The sequence below is a fragment of the Dermacentor albipictus genome, chromosome 9 (assembly GCF_038994185.2).
Source record: "Dermacentor albipictus isolate Rhodes 1998 colony chromosome 9, USDA_Dalb.pri_finalv2, whole genome shotgun sequence".
In the NCBI taxonomy this organism is placed as follows: domain Eukaryota; kingdom Metazoa; phylum Arthropoda; class Arachnida; order Ixodida; family Ixodidae; genus Dermacentor; species Dermacentor albipictus.
The window spans coordinates 19,693,873-19,713,573 of NC_091829.1; the positions used below are offsets into that span (position 1 = coordinate 19,693,873).

The following is a 19,701-nucleotide window of genomic DNA, read 5'->3' on the forward strand; positions in this document are numbered from 1 at the left end:
TGGTACGTGCCCTCCAGGAAGCGTTCTACCGCCAAATTTTCTAATTGGGTCATTAATAACCAAGCCAGAAATACTTCAAGTGCCGCGAAACCTTGATTTCAGTAGGCGAGCTCCACTGACAAGTGCGACACTCTCTCCATTCGAACCGTCTAGCCTCCGCTAGCGAAATTCTTTCCCTGCGTTGTCCCATACCGGAGCTGGAGGATTGCGTGACGAATACGTCACGGGCCCCGCCTTTTTTCTTATATAAGCCACCACTGTCCTACGTATTTTCTAAAACATGGCATTGAGAGTTCATACACAACTGCCTCCATGCACGGCAGAGCACCAACGAAACGATTTCGATGCCTCTTCGAACAGCCAGAAAGAGGACGCTATTCTCTGTCGAAGATGCGCAGTTTGCTAGAAATGCGCGCAAATCTATAGGACCGAGTACACACAGCTTTTTTAGTTCGTAAGTGCTATTTGGGTTCAGTTCAGTTTTATTACCTTAAAGGCCCCTTTCTGGGGGGCATTACATAAGGGGTGGGTTCTTTATTTATCTAATGAACAAGCAAGGAAGTAATTAACATTTAAGATGATCACTAACACAATCTTGAAAAGTTGAAGTTGAAACGACGATGGCGATGTCCCAGGGAAGGCTGTTCCAGTCTGTAGCATGCATGGGTTAAGTGTATGGCCGCTATTGCTAGGTCTTCAGCGTCACCGTAAGCTGACATTCTAGCTTGCGAACAATTCTATAAGCATAGGAACTTTCTGCGCCTCCGCGTCTTGGTTTTCATGCACTCAAAACTGGTTGAATCGTCTTCTTTGGAAACTCTTGATGTAGACAAGAACCGACTTTATCCGAGCAAGAAAAATCGCTCCCGCATCCATAGCTGTCCCTGTCACTGCTGCAGTCGGTAGCGTTCTCAAAGATTGCACTCGTCTTATGAATCCTTACCGACTACTAACACAGACGTCGTTTGAATGCACTGGCCCGTTTAATACCAACCACGTAAGTGGACACGCCTCCCACTCCCCGCCCCCTCTGACCTTGCTCATGTAGTCGTCTGTCCTATTAAGGGGAGCGCTCAGGAAAAAAAAAAGAAAAGAAGGAAAAACACAGACGGAACCGAAAAGGGCTGCGCAACGCCAAAACACGACGTCAAGGTTTTGCCGCGCGAGCAAACGGCATGTCATATTTTTTTTCTTTCCACCCTCGCGAGGCTGGTCTCTGCACGTTTCTCGAGAAAACATGCAGAGAGGAAAACCCGCGCTAATGTTTGGCCCCGTCCGGCTCTGCAGGTGCTTCGCTGCTGGTGACCTTTTAGAACACGCCTCCGCGCACCAGTGTCACTCGCAGAACTGCGCGGAATAACCTGCAACACTGGAGGCCTTTTTAGTACATTTATTGAACTAGTTCGGTGCAGCGATCCGCGCAACAACTGCACTGCAAAAAAAAAAAAAACCTACTGAGCACACTTACAAGTACTCTGTGTGATCTTAGTTCTCCGTTGGGTAAATGCCACCCAACCAGACTGAAATTATCGATTTTTTCGAGATTTGAGTCATGTATAAAGGTGCCAGAACTTCAGTTTATAGGGTTTTGCGTGCTGTTAACATTGGTTCACACCGAAGACGTGTTAGGACGTACGTTCGTCTTTCTTTGGGCGACACCTGGCGTAGCTCGTTCCATGAGATTTTACCTGTAATCACAGCTGTGCCTGCCTTTGTTGTGCCCTATTTATAAGCACGTTTGCTAAAATAAATGTGACAAATTTCATTCAAAAATTGTTGCAGTGGCTCCGTAATGAGACCATTTCTCCGGCTCACACTTACTTGATTATGGAGCGACAGAGCTGAAACCTGTAAGATTAAATCGCTATACCTCTCAATATGGAAGCATCTGTTTCCTGGAGAAAAAAAAAAGAACACCGAAAAAAAGAACACCGGGAGTTGTGTGTATGTGTGTGTGTGGGGGGGGGAGGGGTCAGCTGCACACACATATTTAAGATTGCCCTGAGCACAGCCATATTTATCACATACATTACATATCGTGCGATACATACGCACGCTATTAACCCTGACATACATTTAGTCGGAGCGCACAAGCAACGGAAAACCTGAAACAGCACAAAATGACAAACAACGAACTTTTTATATCACGGCGGCTTTTTCTTTGACGTCATTGTTGTGCTCGGTATTCAGGAACTCCTCCAAATAAGCTCGATCCGAGCAGGTAAGCCCCCCATTTTACAATGAGAAGACTTGCAAAGGGTCTACGCAGTCGGGGTCACCAACGAGCGAAACTTTTATTCGCCAAGAGAATTCATTTTTTCGTAAAACTTGAAGAAAAATCCGTGAGAAGTACAGGACGAGCCCGAATTCGTGAAACTTACGGCAAACTAGGGGAGATTTGGCAAGGACTTGGCAATTTACATCAAATTCTGGGCTTTTAACTCGGCAAAAAAACTAGAATCTGACTACGAGGCACGTCGAAGATCGTGAGGCACCTCGTATACAGCACGCCGGGGATCCCGGATTAATTTTGACGAACTGGGGGTTTCTTTAACGTGCACCTAAATATAAGCACACGAGCGTTTTCTCGCAACAAGTCGCGGCGGGAATCGAACCCGTGACCTCGTGCCCGTGGAGCGGCGCAACGCCATGGTCACGCTGAGACCGCGGCAGGAGGGAGAGTTGGCAACCACGAATTACTCCAACTGGGGAGATGAAACAGAGCGCATCTTCTCTCTCCGACCCGTATGTAGGACAAAGCCGCCGACTGCCGTTAAGGCTGCGAGCAGCGCTGCCCAAAACACACGCGTCCCGGTCAGAACGGCGCGCTAACGACAGGTGTCCGGGACCGTCGGGACTCGATGGTGGAGTCAAGAGTCCCGCAGGGTCACAACCGCGAGTGTGTCACGCGCACAGAGCAAAGCTCGTTCGAGCAAAAAAAAAAAAGGAAGACGTTAAAAAAAACAAGCAAGCAGAAGCATGTGAGAGAGAGAGAGAGAGAGAGAGAGAGAGAGAGAGAGAGAGATGACCAACGTCAAGGCCAAAAGGCTCACTTCAGGGACGCGCTTGCGCAGCGAATCCCTCTGTTACCGTACCCCGCATTCAGTGCCTCTGTCACCGTACACCACAAACAAATTTGCACGTAACCGCGGCAGCGCAGTAAAACTGGGCGAGTCGTCGTAGTTACATCGTAACACACCAACGCACAGACCCCTCATCCCCCCCCCCCCCCCCGAAAAAAGAAAGCACGACATCGATTGGATCGATTGATTGCTTCATCCAGCGAAGTGTCGCGTTCGGCATGTGGTTCTTTAGGGTTAGGTAGCCGGCGCTTTTTTTTACCGCTACATGCACATCTCCCTTTACGGTCAGGAAGTGACCGTCTCGTCACGTACCCGCAGCACCTGCCAAGAGCGCCGATTGGCAACGATTCAGCGTCGGGGTGCAAAGTGCGCTTGTAACACACAGTCCATATATACTTTCGTACCTGGCAGCAGTACACTTACTCAGGGCTTACTTTCAGGTCTACTAACCTTAGAACGTTGGCCAAACAGGTAATATTCCCTCATGCTTCAAAGTGTTGTTTACACTGGCTTTACTCAACAAAGTATAACAAAAACATAGACGTTTCGCCACCTATGCGGGTGGCATCGTCAGTACACAATGGCAACAAATGAGAAATACATCCTATTTATCTATGAAAGTGCCGTAAACATCCGGCAGGGGGCCACGGTTAGAGTTACATGAAGATTGATTACGACGGATGAACCATGATTCTACGAACTTTCTTGGGCCCCATCGGTGTTCCCGTGCTAGTGTGGTTACATTGTTAAAATGTTAAACGCACTCTCCTGTCTCGTTGCGATGCGCTCTCGTCAACGCAAACTTTGAGGGAGCAAGAATTAACGAATGTGGCCACTCTATTGCATAAGCGGAGTTACCCTGAGCACTTTGTCAATGATACGCAGCGCCGCATGCAAAAACCTCGTGAGAGCAAGGCCGAAAGGCCAGCTTCCTTTGTGTGCATTCCGTATGTCCGCGGTGTATCAGAAGCAGTGCGCAGGGCTTTACGGCCTTTAGGTGTTCGAACTGTGTTTAAACCCTCGTACACGTTGGCAAACGTGTTCCCGAAGCCAAAGGACCGCACACCTCCGGACGAACAAAGTGGTGTCGTCTACAAGGTCAACTGCTCGGACTGTGATGCCAGCTACATTGGCGAGACAGGGCGGCGACGTCGCACCCGTATCAAGGAACATCTAAGAGATGCTACGAAAGCCACCCATGCTACACGTGCCAAGACAGAATTGGTTGATCATTGTTTATCAAAGGGACACATGTTTGATTTTAACAATGTAACCACACTAGCACGGGAACACCGATGGGGCCCAAGAAAGTTCGTAGAATCATGGTTCATCCGTCGTAATCAATCTTCATGTAACTCTAACCGTGGCCCCCTGCCGGATGTTTACGGCACTTTCATAGATAAATAGGATGTATTTCTCATTTGTTGCCATTGTGTACTGACGATGCCACCCGCATAGGTGGCGAAACGTCTATGTTTTTGTTATACTTTGTTGAGTAAAGCCAGTGTAAACAACACTTTGAAGCATGAGTTCCCCTGGCTTTTGGAACATTTTCTCACGTATTCCCTCATGAGTGGACACTAAGAGCAAATGAAAGCGATATATATATATATATATATATATATATATATATATATATATATATATATATATATATATATATATATATATATATATATATATATATATATGAGAGAGAGAGAGAGAGAGAGTCGTGCTCAGCACCACGACGCCGTAGCTGGGTTTGCTAAATCGTATACTATACAAATGCAAGTGACACTAAAGAGGAATTTAAGCTTATTAGCAAATTAACGTTCTGCGAGACCCAAAAATTCGCTCTCGTGATTGGAGAGAATTCACAGTGCCGCAGCGTCCCGAAGGCGAGAAAAGACTTTGAAATCCACGTAACAGTGACGTAGCGGCGTCGTTGTATAAAGGCACGAAAATGAAAAAAAAAAAGCAATAATGTTGCACTCACTCTTTCAGTAATCGACCTCTTACCGCGAAATGACGTAATGCTTTTCATTAGTGCCGTTTAAACTTAATATTCCTGTGTAGTGTTCGATTAAAATGCAGAATGGTTTGAAAGATCAATCACTCAACCCTGCTTCGCAGCAACACTGTCCGTGCTCGGCCAGTATTACAGCATTACAACAATACATGCACGCGTAGCAGCCGGAAAAAGGAAACGATCTGCGGAAGTAGATGGCGGAAGTCGTTGTTTCCGCCTCGGTCGGCCGACTGAAACACGGAAGTCTCCCTCTTTTTCGTTACAGGCTGATGACTACGAGGATGTAGAACTAACCGACACCGCCTCGGTGGCCAGCGAAACCGGAGTGACGGACGGGCGCCCTTCAAGAACGGTGAGTCGCGCAAAAACTGTTCTAACGATTGCTTCCAATCGTGCGGGAGAAGGCGGATTGCCTCCGCATGCCTTGCGGCGAACACGGGATACCTGTCATAAATATGGGGGGGGGGGGGGGGAAGCGGAGGGGGGACGTCCGAATAACCATTTCCCTGACACAGCGCGAACGACGGCGCAGAGAACAAACAAAACGAAAATCGCGACCTCTTGGTATAGTGAAAATATATCAGTTTTGGAACACGCGCGATGGGTGTGCAAGGGGGAGCTATATAGTATTGCACGAGCACAAATATTAGACGTTCTTAGCAAATAAGCTAAATGTAAAACTATATTGTTGCCATATATGGGTGCGCTTATTTAAAGATGCAATGATGAAAAGGAGAGAAGGGTTGCCACGCTGGCACCGAGCCGCTCCACAGACAGGGCCACATCGTTTTCCTTCCTTTTTCTTGCGTTTTTGCGGTCGCTCTAGCGTAACAATATGAAAATTAGGCGCGGCACAATTAGCACGCATACAGAAAAGAAAGGCACTGGTGTCCACACTATAGCAGAGAAGACAAGGAAATATCGTTATCAGTTACGGTTCTAAGAGGTACCTTCAGGGTCTATACCAGTCTGATAGTAGCATAGAACCAGCGAAAAAAATTCAGTGGTAGTTTCTACATTCTTATCGTTCTTATCAGGCGGGGCACGTACCGAGATCGAGAAATTCCATGACAAAAAGCGCGGAGTTTCTTCGAGATGTGCAAGCAGCCCAAGCCGACGGCCACGGAAAGCAAACAGTGATGATATATACAGCGCCAGCCTATTCAACGAGCGAAGGTGTTGTTCGGCATATCGTGCCCATCAGCGTGCGGAGGCGTTATGCCGTTGACCTCTCGTCTCATTTTATCGCATTTCATCGCAGCATTTCATGCGGTCGTGCGGATGTCAATCGCGATCGTCAGGGAGCATCCTTGTCTCTAAAGCCTGCTAGCTGCGCGTTTATATATTGGGTAAATAAACCCTCCAAGATTGCTTGGATCGTTCGGTTAGCGGCAGCATTTAGTGACGCCCTCGCATCATAGTCGCCTTCCACACCTCACCCGTATATAGGCGAGAAATCGCGGCTGGTCCATCACGTGGTGGGTGCTTATTTCTCACGAACCTTTTCTTCACGTTTTTATGACTATAGGCATCAAAATTGTCACACGACGCTCCATTCTGCTCTTTTTTTTTCCTTCCTCATCGTTTTACCCTCAAACGCAGAGTTCTACGACGGCCTCGGGCCACCTGCTTTGACCACACGTGACGTCACTGGTTTCTCTGACCCACGGATCCGGAGAACAGACAGGCTGTTTATATTGTACGGGGCATCTCGCGCGTTACGTGAGGGCCCCAAAACTTGTAGATGTGAGTTCCCTTGCAATACCACGAAGCAGTCCTGTAAATTTGCATGCTCTGTAACAACCTGCAAAAATTTTGGATAAAGAATTCGCTGTTCCGCGTGACGCCCCGGTATCGTAGGCCAGCTGCCCATTTCCGAGACAGTCCGACGACACGGGCTACGTAGCGACCCTTTACGCGACGCCCGACTACACGAACACGCCAAAACACGTGTGACTTCCCATCCTGCCTTCAAAGTTAATTTTGCAAATAACTGAAGTCAGTGTGCAAGGAGTCTGACATGGATATGCACTCGTTTGGCCGTAGCAGCTGCCAGTTATTCCCAAGTTAGCAGATCCATTGCGTGCCGTGTATTTTCTGCTGAATCATCTGTACATGACACGTACATTTCTGCAACATATTGTACTCGTTAATTTGTTTTGTCTAACTGGCATTTGCACCTTACGGAGTACGGAGTACTCTGAAGCCGAATCTTGGAGTGTTTATAGAGCCCGTAATCCAGGCATATGTAACTGCTGACGTCAAATAAAAGTTCATTTTAGCTAATTACTTGTGCCAAACACAGAAGTGTCCGAAAATAGAAATACTTGTTTTTCTCTAAAGCGCACGCTGAGCATACGCCTTTCGTGGAATCGAAAAGCACTTCATAAACTATTATTCAACTTTAGACGCATGCACGCAAGCAACAGCAAAATCGAATAAAGAACCATGTCGTTTTTTTTATATCACTGACTTTTTCAGCGACTTTCCTGTCGCCGATATCGCCTGCTTCGGAAACTTGTTTGCATATAAACTTGCTCGAAACCGGTACCTCCTCTAGCGTTCTTTTAGCGTCGTAAGACGTCGGGCTGAAGGTTCTTATACCGACAAGCGCAAGACTTTCGCGCCGCAAGGTTTATTTCGCGTACATTTTGACGAATCGTAAAATCGTAGAATCGTAAAACGAGACCAAATGCGGAACGTTTCAGGAACTTCGGGAGGGTTGGCAGGTTTGTCTCATGGCTAGCACCCTCACGTTTAAGACATGTATAAGATCGAGTGTTTTTGTTGGGGACCAATGAAGTTTTCTTGTTTGCCGACTTCGCGCGGCAAGTCCAATTGATGACAGCTGCGACAGATGACACGTAAATTGCATTAAATAATCTTTCGTACAGCTATCGCTGTCACATTCTCGCGTCGTATGTCTTTTGCGCGCCCCAGGTACACTGTAAAATCATTTACAGCCTCAAAAGTGAAAAAGGGTGTAAATGTGTATAACTCACACTTCGGGTGACCACACCATAAGTGTGCGAGTTATAGACACATTTACACCTTTTCTCACTTTTGAGGGTGTAAATGATTCACACCCTAATGTGTGAGTTATTGACACATTTACACCCTTTTCACTTCTAGGCGTGTAAATTATTTTACCGTGTGGTTACAATGGGCAGTTTTCAGCTACGTCTTTTCTCATCACACGTCCAGTTGGAGCTCGCCGTCGTGCGTAACAAAAAATAAATACGCTACAGCCCTAAAGATAAGGGTGTCAGCCATGGGACAAGCCCACACCCTTAACAGCGTAAAAAAATGTTTGGAGCGCAGAGCTGTCATGCAGGCCAAGGATGCCGCTAGAGCTCAAGGGCTTCTGGCCGCCATCTAGGCGGGGTTGGCCCCCCCACCAATCTGCCGGCTATATAAATAAAGGTTATTTCTCTCTCTCTCTCTCTCTCTCTCTCTCTAGAGCGCAGGGTCGCGCAAGTCCACGTAAATCGACGATCGAGTGACGCGGCGCTCTCGTTTTCCTCACTGTCTGTCGGACGGGCCACGCACGATACGACCTATCTGCGAGACAAAGCTGGCGTGACACAAAAGACACGGCCGGGTGCCCGCCGTTCCGCCGGCCACGTTCGCTGTTGTCACCGCGCGCTGGCGGGCGTCCAAAGTTCAACGCGCGGGCGTGCATATTTAAATGTGACTAACGGAAGAGCTATGTCATCGATCATTTGAAGGTTTTTGCTACGTCCTTCTGTTTTTTTGTTGCTGCTGCCGCTGCTGTCATCGACAGAACGCGCGCGCGCCGTCTGCGCGACATCCCTCCTCTCCCCTCCCACCAAACCACAGCCGGGCGCTTTGCGTCAATTAAGACGTGAGCGACAGCCACGAAGTGTGTAGCTCTAATTGTGCAAACTGCATAATAGGTCAATTGTAGTTATAAGTTTTTAAACCAGTAGTCTTTGTATCTTAACAAATGTGTAGCAACCTCCTTGGCAGATATCAAAATTCTACTACCTAAACTGGATTACTCGAAGAACAGGTCATTGCTTGCACGAACCGCCGCAAAGACGAATTGACTATGACGATCTGCTCCTGCGCCCTCTTAGGTCACGGGTTCGCTACCAAGGCGCAGCGGCCACGTTTACATGCAAAATTTTGCACGGTAGAGAACCTATCAGCTATAGGTGGTTAACGTGAGTCCGGAAGCCTTCGGTACGGCGTCTCTCTATGCACAAATGTTGCCTTGAACCCCACGATTCAAATTACGTGATTTACTATCAATATCTCACTGATTAACTTGTACGGCCAATGGTCTTTAGGGCGCATACTGTAACGTACAAATTCAAGCCGCGGGGAGTCTGTAGGCATCTCCGCTCGGAACGAATTCTGAACCTCTCTAGCGCCAGTTGGGAGCTAAGCCCTGTAATGCTTGCGCGGAAATCTGTGCTGCTGTCCTGTTAATCTTCATATACAGAAAACGAAAACGCCCTGTTTAAGCAAAGCAAGGCAAACGTAACCGGAACACCAATGCATTTTTCAATGTACATTCGGTAACGCATATCTTGAAATTCGGTCCTGTACGTTTTCACTCTGAGTACCGCTTGCGACCATTTATTATTTGTCCTGGCCATTATAATTAGTCGTGTCGCTGTTTTTGGCGACTTTTGTCGAAACGTCGTGCAATCCGTTCGTCCGTAATAGGGTTGGTAATATAGGTTAACGATGAATCGATTAAATTTATCACGCAAAACGATTTAGCTTCATCGATATCCACCTTTCATTTTGTCGACTTAATCGATTAGACCTGTTCGATTAATCGTTTTGGAGAGTTGGACGAGAGTGGCGCCAAAATGTCGAAATCGTGTACTGAAATGGCGGCGCAAGAGCGGCGAATGTCGACTGTTTTCCCGAGTCCTGAATGATGCCGAGTCGAGCGCCTCCCCCTCCCCCTCAATTTCAAGCCGAGGTTAAAACACGTTGGCGGGCTAGTTGGTTAGAATGCATGATAGAGTGTATAAGCGCGACTGAACGAGGGCGTCGAAAGAAACACAAACACAGAGACAGCGATGTCTCCGTGTATCTGTTTCTTTCCACGTCCTCGTTCAGTCACGCTTGTACATTCCATCAAGGATTCAAGCCGGAGGTTATGAAATTCCCTCGCAATTCAAGGCATACTATAGCATAGCAACGCAGCCGTTGATTGTCGTGCCACTCCTATAGTCCACTAAAGACGTGGCGCAGAGCCTGCATGCCAGTTTGGAGCATGTATTTGATATATATCGACGGAGTTCGTGTCAATTCCAGCGAGCCAGATCTACAGCGTCCGAGCATCTATTCTCGCTTGTGTCGAGTTGTGTGACCGTTCAAAGAAGGCGTCGGTTTCACGCAAACATCCCAGCCAATTAACGTTCCTTTGCTCTGTGGAAAATATCATATGGTTTAATATCCTAAACCAGTAATTTTCTTTGACCCTGTGGATATCGGAATTTCTCGCACATTTCAGTAGGGCTTCACCCTTCACTTCTGCCATTTTTCTTATTTCTTGTTTAACTGTACAAGGACCAGTGTACTGTGCGTATGTTATTTAATTCTGCACTAAGTGCCATTTTATAGCATATAGTGTATCTTTTCAAAAGCCACTAGTGCCAACTAAAAGTCTTTAACAAGTTAAATATTATCCTTCATCAAATGTTTATACACGTGTGTTTCAAACATGGTTCCACCTCGCAGATCGACATTGAAATGGGGTCCAACAAAAGTAGAGAACTGTTGCAACCTTTTCAAAGGTGCCCTGCAAAATTTTAGAATAATAAATTATACGATGACAAACCCTGCATCGAAAGCGATTAATCGATTAAAGGCTGAAACAATGAATGATTAATCATTAATCGAATAAGAATAATAATCGACAATCCCTAGTCCTCTGTGACTGACTGACTGAGATTGAACACTGAGACTTATTGAGTGTTTGAGATTTAATCCACTGACTGATTGAGTCTATACTGGCTGATTGGTTGATTTATTGATTACAACCGGTGCCAGCCTCCGAATAGCTTGACAAGCGGATGTGCCTCATGAATTCAATATCTACAGAACCAAAACTGAACCACTGCAAGAGTTCAGAATGTTCTTGGTGCCTTTTCTCTTCTCGCCAAATATCCTCACCCATATCTTCCATGTATTTCCTTTTTTTTTTAAAGCTGCGTGGCCGGTACTTACAGGTGGCAAGAGCCGAGTGCTAGAAAGACGTTTATGCAAAAAAAATAATAAAAAAAGATTGATAAGGACAGTTGTAGAGGGGCCACGCTAAGCCCCGGAATGTGTGAATTGTTATTTATTTATTTTTGTTGATATTATTTTGTTGTGCTTCCCTGAGCAAAAGTACCCAATTCCGAGATTCCGTGATATAGCCGACTTGGTTCTCCGCCTATGAATGTAATGGAAATTGAGGATTTCTGTTTAGACATGGCATAGCGAACTTTCTAGTGCACTCGTGTACTCCAATTTGTATGCCATACATGCGAAAAAAATTCAGCGTTTTTCGGCGAGCATGTAGTCCGTATATACCTTTGTTGACGTCTATACACGTACCAACAATTGCCGCGCGACTTAGTTCTAAACACGGGCATCTATGAATGTTCCCTACATGATCGTCTTCCTGGTTTACACGGTCACTGAAGGCCGCTTACGTTCATATAGGCAGTGAATAAACGGGAGAGTCCTTGAGGTGAACATGACAAAGTATCCACATCTTCTTTTCTTTTTTTCCTAGCGTTCCCGTAAACATTCCTCGCATTCATTGCCACTGGTTGTGTTGAGTTGGGGTTTACCGCGTTTCTTTTTCTTTTTTTTTTATTAAGCAGACTTTTGCTGCTAGCTGAAACGCTGCTTTTGGGACAGCGCATCCCTGAACCAAACTGCGCAGCTGCTATTTTTACTTTGCGTCACGTCCAAATATAGCTGGCCACAACACCTGCGCGACCATGCGCATATATAGCAGATTTGAAACCTTGACTGGCGAACGGCGGACACAAAAACGCCTTCAACGTTTCCCCTCCCCCCCCTCTCTACCTCCTCCTTCTAGTAGCATAGAATTTCTTACAAAAATACACAAGAGGGAACTCTGATGATGGTATGTAGGAGGAGCTGTAGCAATGCGGTTCATACGTCCTAAGGCAATGATTAGTAAGTGCAGATGGATCTTCCAAAATTAACTTCGTCCGTCTGGCTTCAAACAGCTTTGAAACTATGGAAAGTTGTCATTTTCGGCAATTTAGCACGCTATAAATGCAACAATTTGGAATGAATAATCGTGTTCTTGGTAGCATCATTTGCCTCGGCGTGTCGAAAAAACAGGACTGCTTCGAAATTTAGATAAGAAGAAAATATTTAGATAAAGAATAGAAATAATAAGAAACGCCCTTTCGGCCCAGAGTCCCAAGCTACACAAGCAACGCAGCTTGCAGGCAAGATACAGAGAGAGAGGCAGAAAGTTTAAATGTGAATGTGTCGTCCACATTGTTTCCGTTGTTCAGTAATGTCGACTTGAAGCCTAATGTCGACTTGAAGCCACATGTTCTCGGCAGCAGCCTCAGAATTCATTCAGTACAAGCTCCAACCGCATACTCCAATAACAGTACAATAACAGTCCTACGAGACGCTGGTATTTAAAGATGCCTTCGGCTCCGCAATGACGTCGCCGATATGAAGAAACGTAATTAGGGCTGGCGCATCTACACAAGGTCGCGGAGCCAGACACCGACTAACAACCAAGCATTTGTGCATCTTGCATAAATTTCCCGAGGGGCCGCATCACCCTTTCCCACACCTTTCACCTCCATTCAACTCCAATCCCTCTGCTCGAGCCTTCGCATACGATCCCCATACCACGTTGCCCCACCCATATTGTTATTGTCGTCTGCTTATTCTGACACCCAAAGACACAAGATAACAACAAATATTCACGCACAGTGACGGCAGGACCCTGCCGTTCAGTAGAAAAAGGCGAGGGGAGAGAGAGAGAGAGAGAGAGAGAGAGAGAGAGAGAGAGAGAGAGATAAAACGAGGCCGTGCACGCACGAAAATCCAGACAGTCGCACAAAACAAACGCTTCGAACGGGGACGCCCGTAGCTAGCACGACAACGTCCGGCCCTGGCACGAAGAAACCCCTGTGCGGCCAAGCCGGTGGCGAGCGGCCTGTTCCGAACGGAAACAGGACGCGCTTTTACGTCTCGCCTAGGAGCAGCAAACGGAACGGGCGGGCGGCCTGTCTCGACGCTCGAATGAACCGGCGGTGGCGGAGTCGGAGAGGAGACACAAAGCGTCGCGTCTCCCAGAACTCTCTCTCTCTCTCTTCCCCTTCTCATATTCCACGCGGCGCGCGCTAACAATCAGATTTCGATAAACTGTTGTTTGTTACCCGCGCGGAGTGCAAGTGCAACGGCGCGCGTCGGCAGTCAGTCAACGAAGACTCTTCGAACACGTACTGCGCCGGGAGTACGGGGGAGGAAATGCGATCGGAACTGCGCACGCGCGACGTCCGGCCGGCTCTCTGTTTCCACCGCGGCGCGCTTGTTTACGGCGGGTCGCGGGAGGGAAAAAGATGAATTTGCAGCGGAGATTGAACCTCTTGGATGTTGTGTCTGACGTGTCGCTTGTGCCGCCGACGTGAGATGACCAAGAAAAATGTCTCGCCGTCCGTCGCGAATTCCGTCATCGCCGCAGGTTCCCGGCGCCTCCTGGGCTGCGAAGCGTGTCAGGCGACTCCTGGCGGTGCAGAACGCCTTCGGAGCTCGATTCGGAGCGGCCAAGGCGCCCTCTGCACCGGCTTTCTCAGATGCACAGTGAGTACTTGTATAACGTCTCCAATCCAGTACTTCTTTTGTAAAGCGTCGTCCCGAAGTTCCACGCTGTGGCTCGTTATCTGCAGAGCAGACGACAAAAGAGACTACACAGCAGCCTCTACGCGTTTATTTTTCTAGCCGTTTCGTTACCCGTTATCTAGCCGTTTCGTTACCGTTTCGTACCCGTTATCGAAATAAAACAGTACGGATTACCGGCAACTCCGTATTGTAGAACCCACTGCGGTCAACGAAATGCGCTGTAGAGGCGGGCTCCCCATTCACTTTAAAAACGCCTGCAGGGGCCACGTAGTTCAGGTTACAGTTCAGTTGATCTTTTTGCACATTCCAGTGCTAGTTCGAAAACGCTAGGGTGACGTATTATTTTAATGACACTAACATAAGAGAGCACAAGTGTCCCTGCGCTCCGTCGTATCGCGGCCGCAGCGGCTGGGAATCGAACCGACGACCTCGTGCCGAAGCCGTATCCACCACGAGAACCAAAGCTTGCGGAAATTGATTAACAGGTGGCGAACGCACGGCGCAGTGGCAGTGCGAATGCTATATATGTAGAACACACGCACTAGGATAAGCTGCGAAGCCCAACTAACCATTGCCAGCCTGTAATCGAGTCAACTGATCAATTAGACGTTTGCGCTTATTTACACGCGCGACATCTGAGCGGAGGAACAAAACCCTATAGTGCTAGGCGACAGACAGTCGTATTTGTTCTCGGGTCAACGACACGGTGCAGTTCAAGTCGACGCTGTGGACAATGTTGCGTTTACACAGGAAACCGCCTGCACTTGTTTCCCACTGCTAGCACTCGAGAACCGCTGCTCTTGATTTTTTTGTAATTCGAACTGCTGACAGCGAACGGGGCGATATCATATACTGCGATATCTGTAGACGTCGGCTGGCATAAACGCGGTAACATTCGACAGGCAAGTTCGAGCTGAATATTAAGCGGGCGACGTATTTCGTTTATCCCTCAAAAGCACTGCGGCTTAGCAAACAAAAATAGCAATTATTGGACCAATCACTGGACTGGACTAATCACTGGTGCTCACTCGATAAATGGTGCAACCATAGCTTTAGTGTGTAGACGTCGTGTGCGATAGTGCTATCCGGCAGTTTCTGTTCCGAGCACTCAACCCTAAAGCCTCAATAAAACGGGCAGAGAGATTACATTTCTGTAAAGCGGACATTCGAATGTGTCCACTGCTTATGCTGAAAGCCGGGTTAGAATGGAAAAAAAACTGTACTGAGTGTATTCCTGCTTTTCGAATACTGTTCGGTCGGTGGTCGCTTTAGCTCTGCTTGAACCGCACTTTAAAAACGTTTGCACCCTTTAGGGCTTATCTTGTACCACAACAATAATCGTCATCTGCCTTGATTACGTTTGCTTTCTTGAAAAACTTTTGAGCTCGTTACTTTTCTGTCGAGAATGCTATGTCACGCTAATAACGCTCATGTCGTTCGTGACCTGGAGGTACCGGGCTCGCATCGTTAAAGAAAGGAAATGCGGGCAAGACAGATGACGATTATTGTTCTGGGACAAGATTGGTCCCCAAGGGTGCAAACTGTTTTTAAGCGTGTAGTTTAGTCGCCAGCTTGGTTGGCTGCGAATGTTTCTTCAATTTAGATCAACAAGCAACGGAGCTTCAGTCGCGAGAAAGCATCTTGAAACTGATACTCATCGTGTAACCTGGACTTTTACAGCTTAGATGTTAGCCTGTCGTTGGCCTAGATTTTTCGAGCCCGCGTGCGCGACATTTTCTCGCACATAAATATGGGCCGATCCCGGAGACAGCGCGAATAAGCGGGAAGAGCACATGGGCTGCTTCTCCAAGAGGCACCACATGACGTCATAAAGTAACATCATCACTTGACGGTGACTTCATTGCGTGGCGTCACGTTTGAAGCGATGACGTCATCGCGCGACCTTTGGTGTGATGATGTCATCGCGCGATGTTTGAGGTGATGACGTCATCACGTTTTGTCATCATGTCAATCGCGACGTCATCTCTAGTTCACGTGGGTTTGGTACCTTCGGATGTTAACGCCGGATTTTTCGCTTCATGGGCCCCTCAGCAGTTGCATGGTTTTCCACAGCTTCGCTGGAAATATACCTTCGCAGGGCAGGGATGGCGAGTCACCTTTTTAGACGGCGTTTACAGTTCACAAGGAAACAACGGAAGATGATATCGGCCCCTGTCGTAGCAAGTGTCGCCAGTCACAACGGTGGATCCCCGAACTGTAGCTTTCATTTCCACGAACGGGTCGCGTCAGAAGTCGGGTTGACTCAAACCGACCCGACCAAGTTTGCATGCATATAGTTGAGCGCTGGACACATTCATTCAAATAATCAATATTCCATGTACAGAAAAATGGTAGAGGCAGAGGTTACAAGCCGCTATTTGCGGCTTGTGATGATCACCGCCAAAACGAGACACAGATATCTAATTTGACTAAAATTACCGAAATCTGGTAAGGTAAAGAAATACACCCAAGCGCGAAGTTTACAAATTGGTATCTGCAACCAAAAGCATATCGCAGTTCCGTAAACTGGCTCTGTTTCAAGCGGACAAACTTCAGTATATAGTTGTCTAAATACAACTTGAAAAAAAATATGTATATCCGCGTCCTATATGCGGGGGTTAGACCCTTACTTTTCTTTTGAAGCGCAGCAAATCTCATCTAATTCCGCGCACTACTGTTGCCAAGCAAAATTACTTTTCCCTTCCCATGTATTCAGATAGCAGTTCCCGAGCTAAGACGGGAGACGTACACAGCGCACGAAGATCACCGAGAGCCTACTAAATGAGATCGCATATAAATAAGATCTCGGGTAAATTGGATTTCCGCATTCAGTTCCCCCATATGTACTCTCTATACGCAAAGGTCACATCCAATGCGTCACGCCACGCGCCATTTTAGTGATTTGTATTATGACGCATCCTCGCGAGAACGGAAGCAAACAGACGAAGCCGGCTTCAAAAATAGAATCTACCCATTTACATATCTCTTAACGCAGGCATGAGGGAGCTTATGGAAAAGTAGCGGGGAAACGTTCGAATCTTGAAAGATGGCGAACGTCGGAGCGGCGCCATCACGGCTTTTTCGGAGAGAGGCGGAGAGCGGGGAGGGCACAATAGATAACGTATAACGCATGGACTGGGTTATCTCCGTCGCACACGTATTTCAATACGTGACATTCGAGACAAAGGCCTCCTCTTAAGCGTCACTCATATATATATATATATATATATATATATATATATATATATATATATATATATATATATATATATATATATATATATATTACCTGTACAGTCGTTTTACCAGGACGCGCAATTCAGCGGCCTAGCAGGGGGTTTCAGGTTAGTGAACGCAAGCGGTTTGCATCCCCTAACCTAAAACTCCCTATTGTGTCTCGGCACATACGTACACCAACTGTCTACATTGGAAAGCTGCTGCGCACATTTGCGTCAGTGTCAATACTTGTGCGCAGCGGTTTTCATAGACCGTTTTAATTACGGTTTACTTAAAGCGACGCTTAAAACAATTAAATAGCCTGCATCTATAAGCCCGAACAATACCGAAACAGGGCGCCACGACGTTGGCTCCGCCCATAATCTGCCGAACCTGGTCCACGCAGTGAGGTCATCAATTTAACAGTTAGTCGGGCTCAGTCAATTCCCATCAGTAAAAAAAAAAAAGTAGGGTGAAAATTGCATCCTGTAAGAATCGCAATGGGCTTGGCAAGTTTCGAAGGCTTCTAACTGTGCCAGAATAGTTCAGGCACACGTCGTAAGAAGAAGCTGCAGCTCGGAGTCTAAATAAACGTGAGGAAAGAGAAATAATTTTTCTCGCCAAGCGCTGTACCAAATTTGATGACGCTTTTTGAATTTAAAAGAAAAAAACGGTAAAATCTAGTGTCTGTTGGAAGGGAAATTTGAGTAATTATAGCTAAATTATAGAATTTTCGAACAATTCCTTTTTTTTTATCAGAAGTGATTTAGTTGGGTGTCCGAAACGTCTAGAGTTGTGTGAACCAACTGGCAAAAGGTAGGATTCATTCAGTTGGTTCATCCATCTCTAGACGCTTCTGACAACCAACGTCCACTAACTGGACACTCTACAGAGTGTGGAGACTAAAGAATCTCTGACTAAAAAAGAAAGTATTGTTCGAAAATTCTAGTTCTCATCTTCACTTGATGGAAAAGGGGGCGATCTCTCATGAAACGAGAAAAAAAAAACGAATAAGTGTGTGTGTGTGTGTGTGTATATATATATATATATATATATATATATATATATATATATATATAAGGAAAAGCATATACGTCGCAACATCTCGAAAGTCTTTTAAGGACATGCGTAGTAACCATTCAATTTCTGCACGCGCAGACAATGTATACATATACTTAAGTTATCACTCATAGCAATGGACGGCTGACTAAGGCAACATGCATCTCCTTCCCTTTCGGTATGGAAGGCCACGATGGTTTCCATTTCTGCCGTTTCACGCTTCGTGGGCGCTGCACAACTCGCAAGATGAATACCCACGAACTTGCTCAGTTTTAAATCCCAACAAACGAAGTCGACTTGTCCAAGCAAGCGTGCTGTGCACGGTTATACGCTTCCTCCACGGGCAGCTGAACCACTCGCCGCTCTCCGATACATGGTTGGATGCTGCGAGCGTCCCCTTTGAAACGGGCCGGTGGGTTGCGCCACCAAGCTCCTGCTTTCGTTTTGCTTGATGTCCTACACCTCTTTTTTATTTATTTAAATTCCCGTCATCATGAACCACTATTGGTAACATTGTTTATTCGTACGCCTTCGTTATTTGTGGTCTCCCTGCTCGTAGTCGGACCGCTCCCGTCCGTCTCCCAAACCGCTCCGATCATAGAGTTTCTCACTATAACACCTAGAGGGAAATATGGCGCCACCGTCTATGGGAGTTTCGTAAGGAGCGCCGTGCCGTCATGGGAATGACGGTATATGTGTCTGCGAGGCTCGTGTTGGCTGGTGTTGTAAGAGGCTTCGTCTAGAACGTGGATATGGCTACACAAATAACGCGTTATTAAAGTAAAATCTTCATCAAATGTTCCCATTCACGCATATTACATCTTTACTCACCCACGACGCATGATCAAGCGAAGAAAAGCAAGAACAGACGACCAACTGTTTCAAAGCGAGCGCGAACCTTGTCGTCTGTCCTCCAACTTTAGCGGCCCGCTGATACTCCTTACGTAACATGTAGTCGTACACACAATAACAAGTTCTCATAGTTAAACAAAACATGTTTTTGTGTAATAGTAACGCTGAAACTGCTTTTTACGCGCTGTTTTAGTAGAATATGAATCACTGTGACAGCCGGAACGGTGCTTGCCTGGCTCTCCGAGAACGGTGCCAATCCGAAGTCACAATATACCGGCATTCCCACGCATACCACAGCGCAGCAGCGCCAGATTTCCCTCTAGGTAATATAGTGAGAAACTCTGTGGCTCCGATGACCTGCGCGGGCAGCGACACCTTGCGGCCCGTTCTGCAAGAGCGCCCCAGCGCGCCGATAAAAAAGGGGCGCGTCGAGGCGGTGACCTGTGAACGGCCCGGAACTGGGCCAGCGAAACGTACGCCCACTTTTGAGCGACGGCGATGGACACGCGAGCGTCGCGTATCGTCCCCACTCCCCCCCCTCCCCCAAGTTGGCCGTGTCGCTGCCCACGGGATAGCCCAAATATGATGCTCAAGCTTCGTGTT

At 47.0% G+C, this 19,701-nt stretch overlaps 2 protein-coding genes across 2 annotated transcripts in view; one reads left to right on the top strand and one right to left on the bottom strand.

The window, feature by feature from the left end:
• Positions 1 to 19,701, bottom strand: part of LOC139049761 (latrophilin Cirl-like) — a 1,359,947-nt gene that overhangs the window by 1,290,228 nt on the left and 50,018 nt on the right. The gene's annotated exons all lie outside the window — the stretch shown is intronic.
• Positions 1 to 19,701, top strand: part of LOC135917295 (uncharacterized) — a 56,718-nt gene that overhangs the window by 13,669 nt on the left and 23,348 nt on the right. The window contains exons 2-3 of the mRNA XM_065450849.1: positions 5,360 to 5,446; positions 13,814 to 13,932. Coding sequence (XP_065306921.1) covers positions 5,360 to 5,446; positions 13,814 to 13,932 — 206 coding nt within the window. The remainder of the gene's footprint in view (positions 1 to 5,359; positions 5,447 to 13,813; positions 13,933 to 19,701) is intronic.